Genomic DNA, 14,083 nt, shown 5'->3' with positions numbered 1-14,083 from the left:
TGATGTGAATATAGCTTTGGTTTTGTTTGATTTTGTTTGTAGAATAAGGAGACAATCCTGGTAGAAAATTGGTGCAGTCTCAGCGCGTTGATATTTGATGATTCTCTTTTTTTTCACATGGCATTGATGGTATGGTTAACGTTAAGGGGAAAGTGGAGTTATGCCAAATAAGCTGTTTATAAGGGCTGGTTAAGGGTGTGCAATTAATCAGTTTTCAATTTCAATTAAGATTTTGGGAAGATAAGATAATCAACTTTTACCACACTTGGCGGGTCAGGGAGGGCCGCTCGGTGGCTGGCCCATGCTTGGGTTTTTTTCTGCTGTGGTGGTGCACCTGGTGCAGGTCGGCCTGGAAAGGCCCGGGGTGAGGGTGACGCTTTACCGCACCCCTTGCCCAGACCTCGCAGTTCCCTGGTGCGACTGTCCACCGGGGCAGATCGTCCTCACTGTGTGGTCCGCAGCAATGTTTCTCAACAAAACATCTGGCGGGTCAGGTTAGGTACCTAAGGAACCAAACATCCCCTTCTCACGGAAGGACTATGGCTCCTTCACATCCAGCTCTGATTTGGGACATGGTGCCTGTGTCCCATCCCATATATCTATGAAAGTATGTGATGTTTCCCAATGTTGTTAACTTGGATTGCATACAAGAGCCCTCCACAAGCTACAAGGGGGGAGAGTATATCTAAATAGAATAACGTTTACTGTGTGGGAGAATCGAAATGTAGATCTTAACTTTAACTAAGCGGTATTCAAAAAGCCGGACTCCTTGTGATATTTTCCCCCAAAGCCTCAATACGTCTGTATTTGCTTTCGCCTCGGGTGGTGGCTTGATGCATATCGATGCAGACGCTCAATAGCAGGCCGAGAGCTCTTCATTATTGACAGCGGCGACTCCCAGCTCTCTGGAGACGTCGACTTCAGAAGAGGAGATGGAGGGAGACAACAGGCAGATAGATGATAAAGAAAAAGGGACAGACAGAGGGCAGGTATGAGCAGAGTGATTCAAACATCCAATATTACATCAGACCTCATATTTGAGCTCCCCCTCCGCTGTAGCACACACAGCTATTCAATCTGGAGAACAACAGAGGGAGCTGAAGGCACAAATGCTATTTACAAGACAGACGTTTTCTCCTGCGCTCACACCCCCACAGACAGCCAGGTAAACACAGCAGCTAGTCCCACATATCTAGCAAACACAAGCACACACACAATCAGTCCAAGAGAGAAGCCCAAGCGCACACACAATACATCATCAATAACTATCAAGCTAAAATAGTGGTGACAGTGGAGGCAATGCTGGGATGAGTGCAGATCAATTTGGTCCTTGTTGCAGAGAGAGCGCTTCCTGCACGTCATTGTCATGAGAACAATAAACAAAGGGAGACAACACAATTGACTGATTTAAAAAACGTCTATGATTTTTAACACTATCATCAGCTTGTGTGACAACTTGTGAATTCTTAGCTTTCAGAAATGTTCCACTTTTTCCTGCTTAATTAAATTGCAAATGTTACATCGGCCGGTCGTTCAAGTAAATTCTCCTCATGACTGCTGTGAACTTGACGCCATTTGACAGCACCAACACTGATGAAAGGCAGGATACAGTCTGTCCAGGCTGCCTCCTGCCTTATCTATTGTATGTATCCTGCCAGAATTTGTGAAGAGAATGGATTTTGAACAGGATATGCAGTGTGACGAATGGCTCATAAATCTACTGATTAGGCTGTGACATTCATTTAGTTGTCAGTTTTTTAGGTATAGATGTTGTCACACATCAGCTTTTGTGACTGAAGGACAGATATCCGTTGACCCTGCAGCTCGTCCGACACAATATGCACATTTTATTTGTCTTAGTGGCAAGTGAGAAGTATTATTCAAGGTTTTGTGACAGTGTGAGGCTGCCAGTTGAATCATGACATTATCTGTAACCTGCCATTATGCTCTGACAGCATGGTATTTTTTTAAATATTGAATAGAAACGCCTTCCAGCTGGGGTGGAAAGAGGGATGGAGGTGAAGAAAACGGGAGGCAGCAAAGCTAGAGATAGAAGTTAGGGAGGATATTGAGGGAGGGGAAAAGTGAGAGAAGACAAACGTGGAGATGGAACAAAAAGGTGATACAAGAGGAATGTAAAACTGACAAACAGGATCATCAGCAAAGGCAGCGAACAATAGAGTGGATTATGAGAAGATGAAAGGCAGCAGGCGAAGAAGAGGAAAGGAGGAGAGGCTGGAAGAGACGCAAGGAGGCACACCTGAGTGTTCAGAGGCCGCTGTCCTGTTAAGAGCGGCCCTGAATTATTCATGGCTGCTCGCCACGCTGTGCTGGCGGCAGCGCACTGCTCACTGCAGAGAATGAAAAGAAAGGGTTCTGACTCGAAAATAATCTGCCAACAGTGCAGCTGTGTTCAGTGTTTTGAGTCAAGTCTAATTGCAGTCCTTCACTGACATGGAGACCACGATTTGACTGATGGATGCAGCTGGAATAAGTTGAACGCAATGAATATTATTACTATTATCTTGCATTCTTAGACGAGTTCTCCCGATGGCTTTTGCCGCAGGATTTCCATTCACCGTTCACGTCATTGAAAAAGAATCCCCAATCACGAAGACACATAACATAAAAAACAATAAATGTTTTTTTATCTCACTCTTTCTGTCACTACGGCATGTGGTGGCTGAAAGGCGACTGAGACAAACAACGGGCTTCACTCTGCTCCGTCACTGGTGCTGATCCAAACCGAGATGTCGGACACTTGTGAATTACCATTTTGCATCAAAACTGTACACGAGTGTATTTATTTCATCATGGGAAATGTTTCGATGGTGACAGTCTCTTCCCCCTTAGCAAGCGTGGCCTCAGCAGCTAAACTCACGTGTTTCTGTGCTGCAGCCCAGAGAGAAAGCCTTGCTTTGTAAAGTCTCTGTGTGTTCAGCTCTCGGTACCTTTTCATAGCAGCAGATATGGACACATTATGCTCTATTCCGTTAGCAGATCAGTTCTAAATATTTCACGGAGGAATAGTGCAATGTATGTGTCTCTCTCCGTGGTGAGAACATAGTCAAACCCCGGCTGTGTCCAGAATCACTCCTTTTCTCACAGATACCTCACTAGTCCTTGACACAACTCAGCAGTTTACTATACAGTGGGCAGTAAATTGACGTTAAGGCCACTTACAAATTATCTTAATTTAGCCAAACCGGTATTAATAATATGGGAATATTATGGCTCAGTGTAACTTCGATATTACAAAAAGCATTGCCGGTACTTGTCTGCATTAATGCCAGCTGCTGGAGTTACAAAACTAACCAAACTAATGGTTTGTAAAGCCATAGCAGTTTAACGATAATGCTATTGATAGCCAATCCAAATATTATTTCAGCGAGGGATGAAACCAGCAAATTTCAATATTTGAATTCAGTTGGTAGAAATGTCCACAGTAGCAGCAACAGGTATCCGAGATGTTTAAGTGACCAAGGTAGCGCACTGAGGTGATGTCTGCTTTGTTGACCTTCCAGGGTTTTCCAAATGAAGGAATGGAGGGAAGTACCCTTAACTGGCATTCCTTGAAGAGGGAGCAGGGTTTATGGACACAGCAATGGTTTCTGTCTCTGTGTCTCTCTCCGTGGTGCTGAAACAGCAAAAATCAGTTTGTCTTTGCTGAGAAAGTTAAACGAGGTATCTCAATCATCTTTCTGTTTCTGTATGAATGTCAATTTACACACACACACACACACACACACACACACAAATCAAATGGAATGTGATACATATTCTTGCATTTCACACACCTTACCCAAGTGCTCACTAAGTTATTTTATAAGTACTATTACTGTACCAATACTATTGCTACTGCTTTTCAAATCAACGTGTCAACATTTATACAGTTACAGAATATGAGTATGTTTCAGTGATGACAGCTTCCCAGCGCCTCCAATGCAGCTGAGGGGGGTTATACTTTTATTCCACAGACATTCATTAAACGTTGTATGAGCATTTTTATCCTGAAAGGCTATTCATTTCCCTTTCTGACATCCGTCATTATACTTTTCTCTGGTTTCCTTCTTTTTTCTTGTACAGCTGTCGTGCATTCACACTGATTTGCAGTTCTCCAATGGACAATGGCACCATTTGCAGCTGTTAGGAGATTGAGTTTATAAGTGAAAGAAGCACCAGAACGTCTCCCTGTTAATACTATTGCAGTGATTTCTTTATAAAATGTCTTTATCAAATTGAATTAACTACTTGTGAATTCCTAAAATGCAGTTCTTTGTAAGTGTGTTTTAGGACTTATCTCCACAGAGAAAAGAGATGTGTGAAATGGAGAGGAAGAGGTACAGACTGAAGCAGAACATTATGTTTCAGCTGGTATGCATCCTCAGCGATTATTCAGACTAAGATATGAACCAGCCATTGGGAGGAATCACTTAGTGCAGGCTGTACATTTCAGTAAAGAGGGTCCACATGAATCTGTGTGTTTATCTCTAATAGACATACACAGTATATGTCTGCGAGGACCTGTATTTATGAATATTCTGTTGAGAACCTCCAAGTAGGGGAAATATATGTCTCCTTTCTTACAGTTGATTTCCGTCATCAAAGTGTCTGGAAATTGAGTTTAAATAGCGTCTGCCGGCCTCCTCTGACAGGCCTGCTGATTTCCACCTGGGGATAATTCAAAATCACAACACGTCCAGGACTCACCCCCTTGTTGCCACAGCAGTGCCAGCATTTTAATATGTTTTACACAGTTGGAGGGGGAGGATTACATGAAGGAGGCTTGAAAGCAGTCCTCAGTTACTTTGGGATTTCAAGGGGTCTTGATCTCCATTTGCTCATCAGAACCTGCGGGATGAACAGCCAGAAGGAAAACAAAAAAAGAATTTGCGGGAGAAGATGACATAGGCAGATACACATCTTTGTTCTCTCCCTTGCTTACTCTTCTATCACACTCTTGTCTTTCAGGGGGTGATCTCATTTAACATATACAATGACTGGATGAAAAGTGAAGGGTCAGCCTTGCTAGTTGTATTTGAGTCAAAGCAGCCCCCGAACCAATCTCGTCTTATCATTGCTGGTTAATGTCCTTCGGTCTGTTGCTGTTCCAGTATTCCAACTGTTTCAGTATACTGCACTGCAATATTGCAGTGCAGGAGCTTGCCAGTCAGCAAGACGATGCCTTACTTTTATGTACTTTGACTGTAGTTGTTGAGGTAAGGGGAAGCATGAGTGCTTTACTCTGTTGCTGTTGATTGGACGATTTCATTCAGGGACCAGCTTTTCAAATGGGTTTTCCTTGCCTCTGGGTCTTGGTTGCTCCGACGTTATTTTATTTACCCAGTTTCCTGAAACAATATGCCGGCTGCCACCTTAAGCTACTTTACTTTATTTACCAAATACAGTTTGCATACGCATGTGATGTTTGGCTGTGTTTTAATGAGCCTGGCTTCCAGGGAGAGAAAAAAAATGTACCTTGTGGATGTTAATATTTCAGTGAACTGTTCAATTTTGACAAAGTTTACCAAATTTACCACGTAAATGAAGTTCTTTATAACTGAATGATATGAGGTTTTCCATATTGAATCATTATGTACACATCACATCCATGTAGATATCCTCAGTATCAACTCAGTAAAACTGTTTATCATTGTTATTTGGTTTCAATTAACACAATTAAATGTTCAAAAAAGCAACTCATTCTCTTGTATTTGATATTGAAGTATAATGAGCCTGTGCACTGTTTATGTATGCACTGTGTACACCCCGTTTGCCAATGGATCAGTTTGTAAAGCTAATGCTGAAGTCAAGTATCAACCACTGACTCTGCACTGAAAAAGATTAAAGGAGATTAGGGCGGCTGATCAACGGGAGACAGTTGAATGAGTCTGTGTACAGTGTTCAGAGTTTGTACCTGATAATCTGTGATTGTGTAGCACAATAACATCTTATCTCTAAACATCAGGTGTGTGTGATATTAACTACAATTTTCCCCCAGACATCGATCTTGCCAAATAGAAGGATAACAGGTGTTTCTAATCAAAATGCAGGTGTCAGAAAAAAATAAAGTGGCAGGTGTTAGACCCAGCCAGCGAATCATGTGCATGGCTCTGCACCATGTTGGCAGGAAATCCGTGCAGAGAAGAGTGTGAACAGTCCTGGCTTGCCCACAAGTGCTGCACTGACTCCTCTTTGATGTTCGTGGTAAAAATAGAACACGAATTGAGAAAAAATAATCAAAACTTAACATAACTTTCCATCTTTGTTACATCGTTGTCACGTCAAGACTGCTCATCCTTCACCGTTCTGTGACTGCTTTGACTTCAGGAAACACTGATGGTTGCATTGAGTGTGGTTGAACCGTAGATTAACAAAATATGTTTGGAGATAGATGAGGGTATGTGTGGAATGCATGACCAGTTGATGTATGCTTGCTGTAAAAGCACAAGAAGAGATAATGAACTAACTGTTACTGTGTCTTTGTTCCTCACAGGACGGCATGGGCAACCTGAGAATAACTGAGAAGGGTCTGAAACTGGAAGGGGCCTCTGAGTTCCTGCAACCCCTCTATGCTAAAGAAATCCACTCCAAACCAGTAAGTCACTCGCAGAAAGACACACGTGTATATATTTATTTAAGACAGACACACATAAGAATTCAGGTTTGGTCCCTGTGCAAAGGCTAAGCTAGCCATGCTAACGATGCTTAGCTCACACCTTTGGGAATAAACACACTGATGTCCTATCTGTAAGGAAGAAAGACATGATGCTATGCTCACAGTTTAAACTACATCAGTCAGTCCATTTAAGCAATCATTCCAGTAGTGTCATTCCGCATATCCCAAATAATGCAAAACTGCATTTATTCCCTCAATGTAAGTAGTAATACTGGATGAATGACAACACAGAGTTTGAGGATAGAAGTTGCGATGGTGTGAAGAAATGAGTGTCTAATGACTGTGAGTGTGACAGTGTGAATTTGAGACCCGGAGCCTCCATCCAACACAGTGGGGGGACGATCCTGTTGGGACTGATACTGGAAGCATCAAACTACAAGCGGTCCCACACCGCCTGCATTTGCAACTTGTATTGATTTCATTAAGCGTCTCTCAATGTTGCTCTAACAAAGCTTAAATTACGTTTGCAGAGGCTTTCAAAATCCCCTAACACGGAGACTGTGGAAGGACAGGTTCTACACTAGATGTTCTCCCAAAGGTAGCTGAAATTCATCGACCCGTTTTCTGCTACATATTGGAGTCAGGTTACGGTGTCAGCAGACTAAGCTGAGTAGCCCAAATGTACTCTATTCACTTCTAAAGGATCCTAAAACGCTCTTCGGTCAGATGGGATATGTAGTCTGTCTTGTTGGTCTGCCACATAGACTGTGAATAAGAAGAGGATGTCGTCGCAGTGACATCACCCATCGGTTTGTGGACTGTGTTTTTTTAAGTCTGAAATTCAACATTTTGGCCGTCGCCATCTTTTTAGTTGGAACCAAAAGTGACAGGAGCAGGTGGAACTAATTGCAGTGAGCAACCTTTGGAACCTCACTGTTAAGACAGTGAGGTTCAGTGGCAGTAAATCAGGAGCAAAGGCATGGTCTTTGGAATGAACCCTGGCTTCATGTATGTTAGCCGAAGATGGTTTCAAAAGCAGTCAAGAAATGTTCTTGTAAGACAAGACATGGTGCGCCACATCCATAGCAAGACGTGCCATTTAAAGTCAGGCCACCCCATGCCAATAAATGTCACATCATAGCAAAATCCAAACCTTTTGTGTCATGCCACCTCTGGACGAATCAAGAAAGACACGGCAAGATGTGACCTGCCGTGGTTCGGCGGGGTGTGGCGTTAAGCTGTCTCGTAAAAAGAGGCGACAGGACGAGGTGATTCAAGACATGACGAGTCCTCTCACGACTTAACTAGACCATTGATGTGGTAACTCCATGCATAACTAGATATTTTGAGTCAGTTCACGCCATAATAAGAGAAGACGAGCCATTCCGTGTCATAACAAGCCTTGTCACGTCATGTAATCTCATGTCATAAGACGATAAGCTAAGACACGACATCATGACGAGCACCATATGGCTCCATGAGTGCACCTGTTCCAGACCAGGTGGTCTTTGTGGGGAATGAAGCGCATGCAACAACTATGCCTCCAGTGTGCAGCACAGAGCCACAACTTCAGCATCCGTTGTCTTGCAGGAAATCTTTAGCGTTTAGCGATCCAACTGCAAAGTCTGTCTGCGGTCCCCCCGGTATGTTCTGTTTACAAAATTAACATGCTGATGTGCTTCCTGCCGTCCTCATTGCAACTACAAGAGGAGTATCTGGACCTAGAGATGTCAGAGAAATGGAGAGATGGGCCCGATAAAGTGATATGCACTCTCCCCCTGTGTCTCTTATAAGCTGGCAGTAATAACAGCCGTGTGCAGGTAGTGGACGGATGTCTTGATAATGCAGGAGAGCAGCAGGCTTTATCGCCGCTGTCTTGGACCTTACGCAAGCTGAGAGGGAGGTTGAGCGATGGAGCACAATGCAGCGAGGTAGGAAAAGAGAGCCAAGTAAAGATGGAGATGAAGATGGGGAATGAGAGGGAAGGAGAAGAGGTGGTAATGGACACAGAAACAGGGTGACAGATGGACGAGGACTGAATTAGAACGAGAGATATGGGAAGCCAGCAACGTGCAGGAAGTGGCCAAGTTCAACACCAACTCAAACAAGCACAACATGCTCGCAGTGTGATATCGTGGCTGCGTAAAATATTAACATTGAAATTAAGTCCTGACTTCACCAAACAGTACAAGAAGCAGCTGTGAATGACTGCAGATTTCTCGTGCATTGATTTTCTCAATGAGGATGTACTCTCCAGTCCTGATGTAACTGATGCTCATACAGCAACGGTAACCTGCACACAGGTGTTGTGAATTAGCGTTTTGTAGAGATGAGAGAGACGTTAACAGGGGAGAGGACAGATCAAGGGATGGAGGGATGGTACTGTCGCTTAAGCAGAGGAAGTGAGAGGAATAGTAATACCAAGGAGGAGGTGATGGCAAAAAGCAATTGGTGACTGCAGGAGAGGATAGGAAGAGAGATTTAAAAAAAATGAAACCCAGGAAGACCCCTGCTGTGCATTGCAGTTATTGCTCTGTTAATATGATTGCAGTCTTTTCTCACTCACTGTCTCTTTTCTATTGAGTCCTTTCTCCATGTCTCTTGTCGTTTAGCCCTCTATCTTTCTCTTGTTCAGTTCAGAATGTGGACATTGTTACCTGAATGTGATAGAAAACCTTTTACACGATTCAGAAAGTGACCAAACTAGTATCATGGATGAGTTAATGTAGCATATAATGATACGGATCAAACCCTTACGTTGCTCTTATTTCTATATTAACAAAACTAGATGGTGAACATTGTGAAAAAGAGACAGATGTTTTCACTTTAGTTAGTGTTAGTTGAGTTAGTTGAGATCAAAACAGAGCTCAAATGGGAATAAATACTGGATTTATGAATTGACAGAAACATGAAGCTAAGTGCTTATGTTGCAGTATACCTGCTGTATGTGTAATTCCTAAAAAACATATTGTTTCCCATACTCCCATATGGGAATTCAATTTAAAGGAGACCATGCTGAAACAAGCAAGATATCGAGCAACTTTCCAAGTATTGTGTCTGAGCTGAGGAGAACACATGGAAAGATTGACTGATTTAGATCCAAGTCAAACTGCCCATTTCTGCTCCCTGAACGCCGCATTGTTGATCGCTTAGACATGTTGTTCACGTTCTCCATCTTTTGTCTGGTATTGATGTCAGCACAGCTGCAGGTAATGAGCGCTAACGAGTGAGCGGTGACTCCTCAGCACACTGGGGCACCGCTTTCAACCGAACGCCGTATGATCGTACGGCCGCTGCAGGCAAAAGCTGGCCATGTGGGGAGCACTTTCATTGTGAATCCAAAAAGATGGTGCTAGTCCATAGGCCAAAGTATTCAAAACATTGCCACATAGGGGCGTATGAATCTATTCTGAGCTCAACCCTTTGGCCAAAGCTTATCATTATTTATTTCTCTATTCCCATTTTAGTGCAGAAATATAAACATTGTACCGTTCGCCAGACATTTATCTCATAATCTGCCTCGAAATAGATATCATGCAGTCTGTCACAGATGGCAGACCAAGATTGGACTCATCACTTTTGTCAGTGAGACATGCAATGAACCTGTAAGACCGCTGTTATTACAAAGTCTGTTGAGACACAAGTCCTGGTTTGTTTTTTTTCAAACATTGTTGCAGTGATGTTTAAGTAAAAACAGTTTGTTTCTCCAAAAGTGTACTGAGGAATCACTGCTCACTTGTTTGCACTGACTTTTTACAGAGCTTCAGTTTGTCTGAGAACATGGTCAGTTCTTGTGTGTTTTGGCAACGCTTCAGTCCCTGTACAGTCGCATTCCTTTTTTTTATTTCTGGCCCTAAACCACAGTCTGTCAGTAAACTGCCTCGCTGTAGTTTTAAGGAAGTTTTAGTTGGATGCCATTCAGGAGGCTTTTAGCAAAAGCACTTACACAGTCTGGACCGTGTGTGTTCCTGCGGTGGTGTGAGACAAAGTGTTTTTGAAATAAATGTAGGTAGAACCAAAGAGCTAGTCGGACACCACCATTAGATTAGAGATGGGGATGTGTCTGCAATTTGGAATATTTCGGAACTGTGATTGAGAGTAACCTTAACTTTTCAGAAAACATTGTACTTTTGAAAGCCGCACAGGGATTGTTTCCTCTTCATATGATTTTGACAAGCGTACTTGGGTCATGGTAGTACGTTTTTTTTGTTATGATGTTAGAAGTTATCCAGAATAAGAATAACCGTGCCGCAGCATCAGCTTGATGTTAAAAGGCAAAGTATTTTTAGTCGCACACAGCTCTACCTTAAAATACGAGTGGACTATGCTCTATTTATCAAACTGGTTAGTTTTACATTCAGGTCACAACACATTGTTATTGTCATAATTCCTCGCTTGCCTACCATACATTTTGTGTATTTACTGTGAGAACTTCAATAACTTTGGCAAGAGCCATAATGTTATCAGTATTATACACACAAGACATATCCCCTCCTTGGCTGCGAGCGCAGCACAATGGCCAGGCCGTTACCTCTAATTAAGAAGTTGACTGAGGCATGAAGATTAGTCGGGCACAGAAAGAGCAAAGTGTCCGACGTGATCGGCATTACAGATTGGTGCAGGGCACTCTGGGAAATGGAAGTTCTCAAACTGAGCAGGAGGCTGGAGTCAAGATGAAACAATTGGAATACAACCATAAGAGACAACCAAGGCTAAAAGTCTACGCAGCTAAATGCTAACTTCTGCATGGTCGACACCATCACACATTTGTATGCTCTTTTTGAAGTATCGCATTCAAAAAGCTAAAAGGAAACGACAAAATTCCATAATACTTCCTCAATTATGAAGAAAAGTTAAAGGTGAGGTGGTTTCCTTCTTTGTTGAAAAAGAGTCGACGCGTCAAATTGGATCGAGAAACACCTTTGCCCAATAAAGTCTGAGTAGCAAATGTTTATCCCACATATTTCTGCAATCGCAAATAAGGAAGTATTATTGAATTTCGCCGTTTCTATAAAGCTTTTCTAATGCTCAAAATGAGTGAATGGAAACGGGGCTGAGGGTCTTCAGCAGTACCCTCTTGCACAAACAAAAGTATGAACCCATTGAGTTGGTTGTGTCCCATTTAAAAATAAAAATAAATGATGAAAAATCAGTATCTGCTCTTTTGTCTTCAACAGGTGATGTTTCTTTTTCTTCTTTTTCTTCTTATACCTTTCCCTAAAAATAAACATGAATCAATAAATAACCATTGCACCACAAACTAAATAGATACACTTCTCCATCTTCTTTTCGCAGGGCCGCCCACTGTTCCTGCAGTCGTCCAGAAACATATCGGTCAATATTGTCAACAGCAACAACCAGCTGCTCACACAACTTGTAACAGGTAAGACGCAGCAAGATTTCATGTATTCGTTTGTTCGTGTTTTCTTTTTGATGTAAAACATGTTTTCATTTTTCAAAAACCTGACAACAGCGACGACATCAGCTGCAACAGATGCACGAGTCCAGACTCTCGGGTCCGGAGCCACGGCTCTGTCAGGAGTGGCTGGATAGAGATTGAGATAAATAGTTCCTCTGACCCACTTAACTGTGCCAGCAGAGGCCTCAGTCGCACCACCGTAACTCTGTGACTCTTCTTTACATCCCCCCCCATTCTTCGCCTGTCACTCTCTAATAGAGTTGGCAGTCTTCTGTGAATGGAAATCACTTTGTGTAAACATGCACAGGAAGTGTGCTGAAATGTGCCCCTCTGGGGTCTGAAGAGGAGGAGGACGAAGCCTGGTCGGATGTTGCTCTTGGATGAATAAGCGGTCTTCGTGAATGAGGAGGAAATTCTATTCCCAGATGGAGTGTGACAGAATCAATTGCGCGCGTGTCAATCAGTCAGTCAATCATACTTTAATTGTTGAAGTCTAAAGTTTCAAGAGATGAAGTCAAAGCAGGTATGCAAACATCCACTGACCTCACAAGACATGTTCTTGGCCATAACCCAGCAATTGCTATGCCAATTAAGACAATTTCACACAAATGTCTGATAGGATACAATGAATTTGTTTGAAAATATTTTATATTCAGCAGTTTCATGAAAGACACCAAAATTCATAAACAGTGTGATGGGAGTTGGTAGTGTTTTGCTTAAGTCAGCAAGTCCTGCAGGACACCTTAAATGTCTTTCCACCTGGCTAGATCTTAAATGTACGAATACTTAATTCAGTAAGAAATCAGCTCCGGCTCCAGTCGCTCCTCTTTGATGTCTCCTCTCTTTCTGTCTGTTCGGTTCAGGGTCCAATGGATTTAAAGCACGGGGCAAGATGTTTGAAGTCAAATCCACCTCCGGGAAGCTCCTCTTCTCCGCCGACGAGCAGGAGGTGGTGGTGGGCGCCGAGAGGCTCCGGGTGATGGGTGAGTGGCCGGCTGACGCGTATGGAAAGTGTGGATTTAAAGCGAGAACTGACGTTATGTTTTTATTGAATTTGTATTACCGACCGCATTTGTTTGTCCGAAGGTATTTGTTGCTGCGACTTTGGTTCTTGTTCGGTTGTGGTTGGGTTGATATTGACTTCTTTAGGGTTACGTAGAGCGTCATAGCTTGAAGCTTAGAGGCACTGACCAAGCTGCGATATTTGACGATATATATTTTTTGAGCTATAAAATGAAAGCTCGGTGAGAAGAATGATGGTGGAACGCTCATATTTCCATAACGCCTCAGGAAGGAGAAGCTGACATGTAGCCATTCGACAAATTAGCTCATATGTGCCAACAAATGACACGAAGCTGCGACAGCTGATTTCCTGTGAGAGAGGCTGAATATTGAAGGCAAAATGAGTTCACTGTGAAAACATGACGTCAATCACAAGCAAAGCATCCGCATACGATGAAAGCCGCAACAGAGAAGATCATCCTATCGATGAGAAATGAAGTCTGATGCGAAATAGTCTGCCCTGCAGGAAGTTCCCTGTGGTCCATGTGACAAGACCGGTTCATGAACCAAAACGGATGCCACGTTGTTTTGTCATTGGTAGCCATAACAAGCGGTGAACAAATTAGTGCCGAATTCATTTAGGAAGATAACGTGAATGCATTATGTCCTTTTACAGTCTTTTGCAGCACATTTTGAGCATCCTACTTGTATCTGTGTGTGTGTGTGTGTGTGTGTGTGTGTGTGTGTGTGTGTGTGTGTGTGTGTGTGTGTGTGTGGCTTGTTGGATACAAATACACGACCATTACTTCTTCAGCACAAAGAATATTTTCAGTGATTATGCAGCCAGGTGTGTAGGATAAGTTGTGGAAGAAGCGTGGGTTGTTGGTTTCCCCGAAAACCAATCCGGCATATCTGGTATCTTTGTATACTTTCAGATGTTGAGCAAATTGCTTTCCACATACTTCCTCCCAAATAAAATATGAAGAATTATTACAACAAAAAGCAACACTGTTGCTGCAAATATGACAAGAAAGTAATGTTGG

The 14,083-nt window shown here is 42.7% G+C and overlaps 1 protein-coding gene across 1 annotated transcript in view; it reads left to right on the top strand.

Moving 5' to 3' along the window:
- The window catches only part of sgcd (sarcoglycan, delta (dystrophin-associated glycoprotein)), a 100,642-nt gene that overhangs the window by 41,737 nt on the left and 44,822 nt on the right, over positions 1 to 14,083 (top strand). Inside the window, exons 3-5 of the mRNA XM_079283877.1 lie at positions 6,497 to 6,598; positions 11,915 to 12,002; positions 12,902 to 13,021. Coding sequence (XP_079140003.1) covers positions 6,497 to 6,598; positions 11,915 to 12,002; positions 12,902 to 13,021 — 310 coding nt within the window. The remainder of the gene's footprint in view (positions 1 to 6,496; positions 6,599 to 11,914; positions 12,003 to 12,901; positions 13,022 to 14,083) is intronic.

Source organism: Melanostigma gelatinosum (genome assembly GCF_949748355.1).
Source record: "Melanostigma gelatinosum genome assembly, chromosome: 14".
In the NCBI taxonomy this organism is placed as follows: domain Eukaryota; kingdom Metazoa; phylum Chordata; class Actinopteri; order Perciformes; family Zoarcidae; genus Melanostigma; species Melanostigma gelatinosum.
The sequence above is the reverse complement of the archived record's forward strand: the minus strand, read 5'-3'. Positions and strand labels throughout refer to the sequence as shown.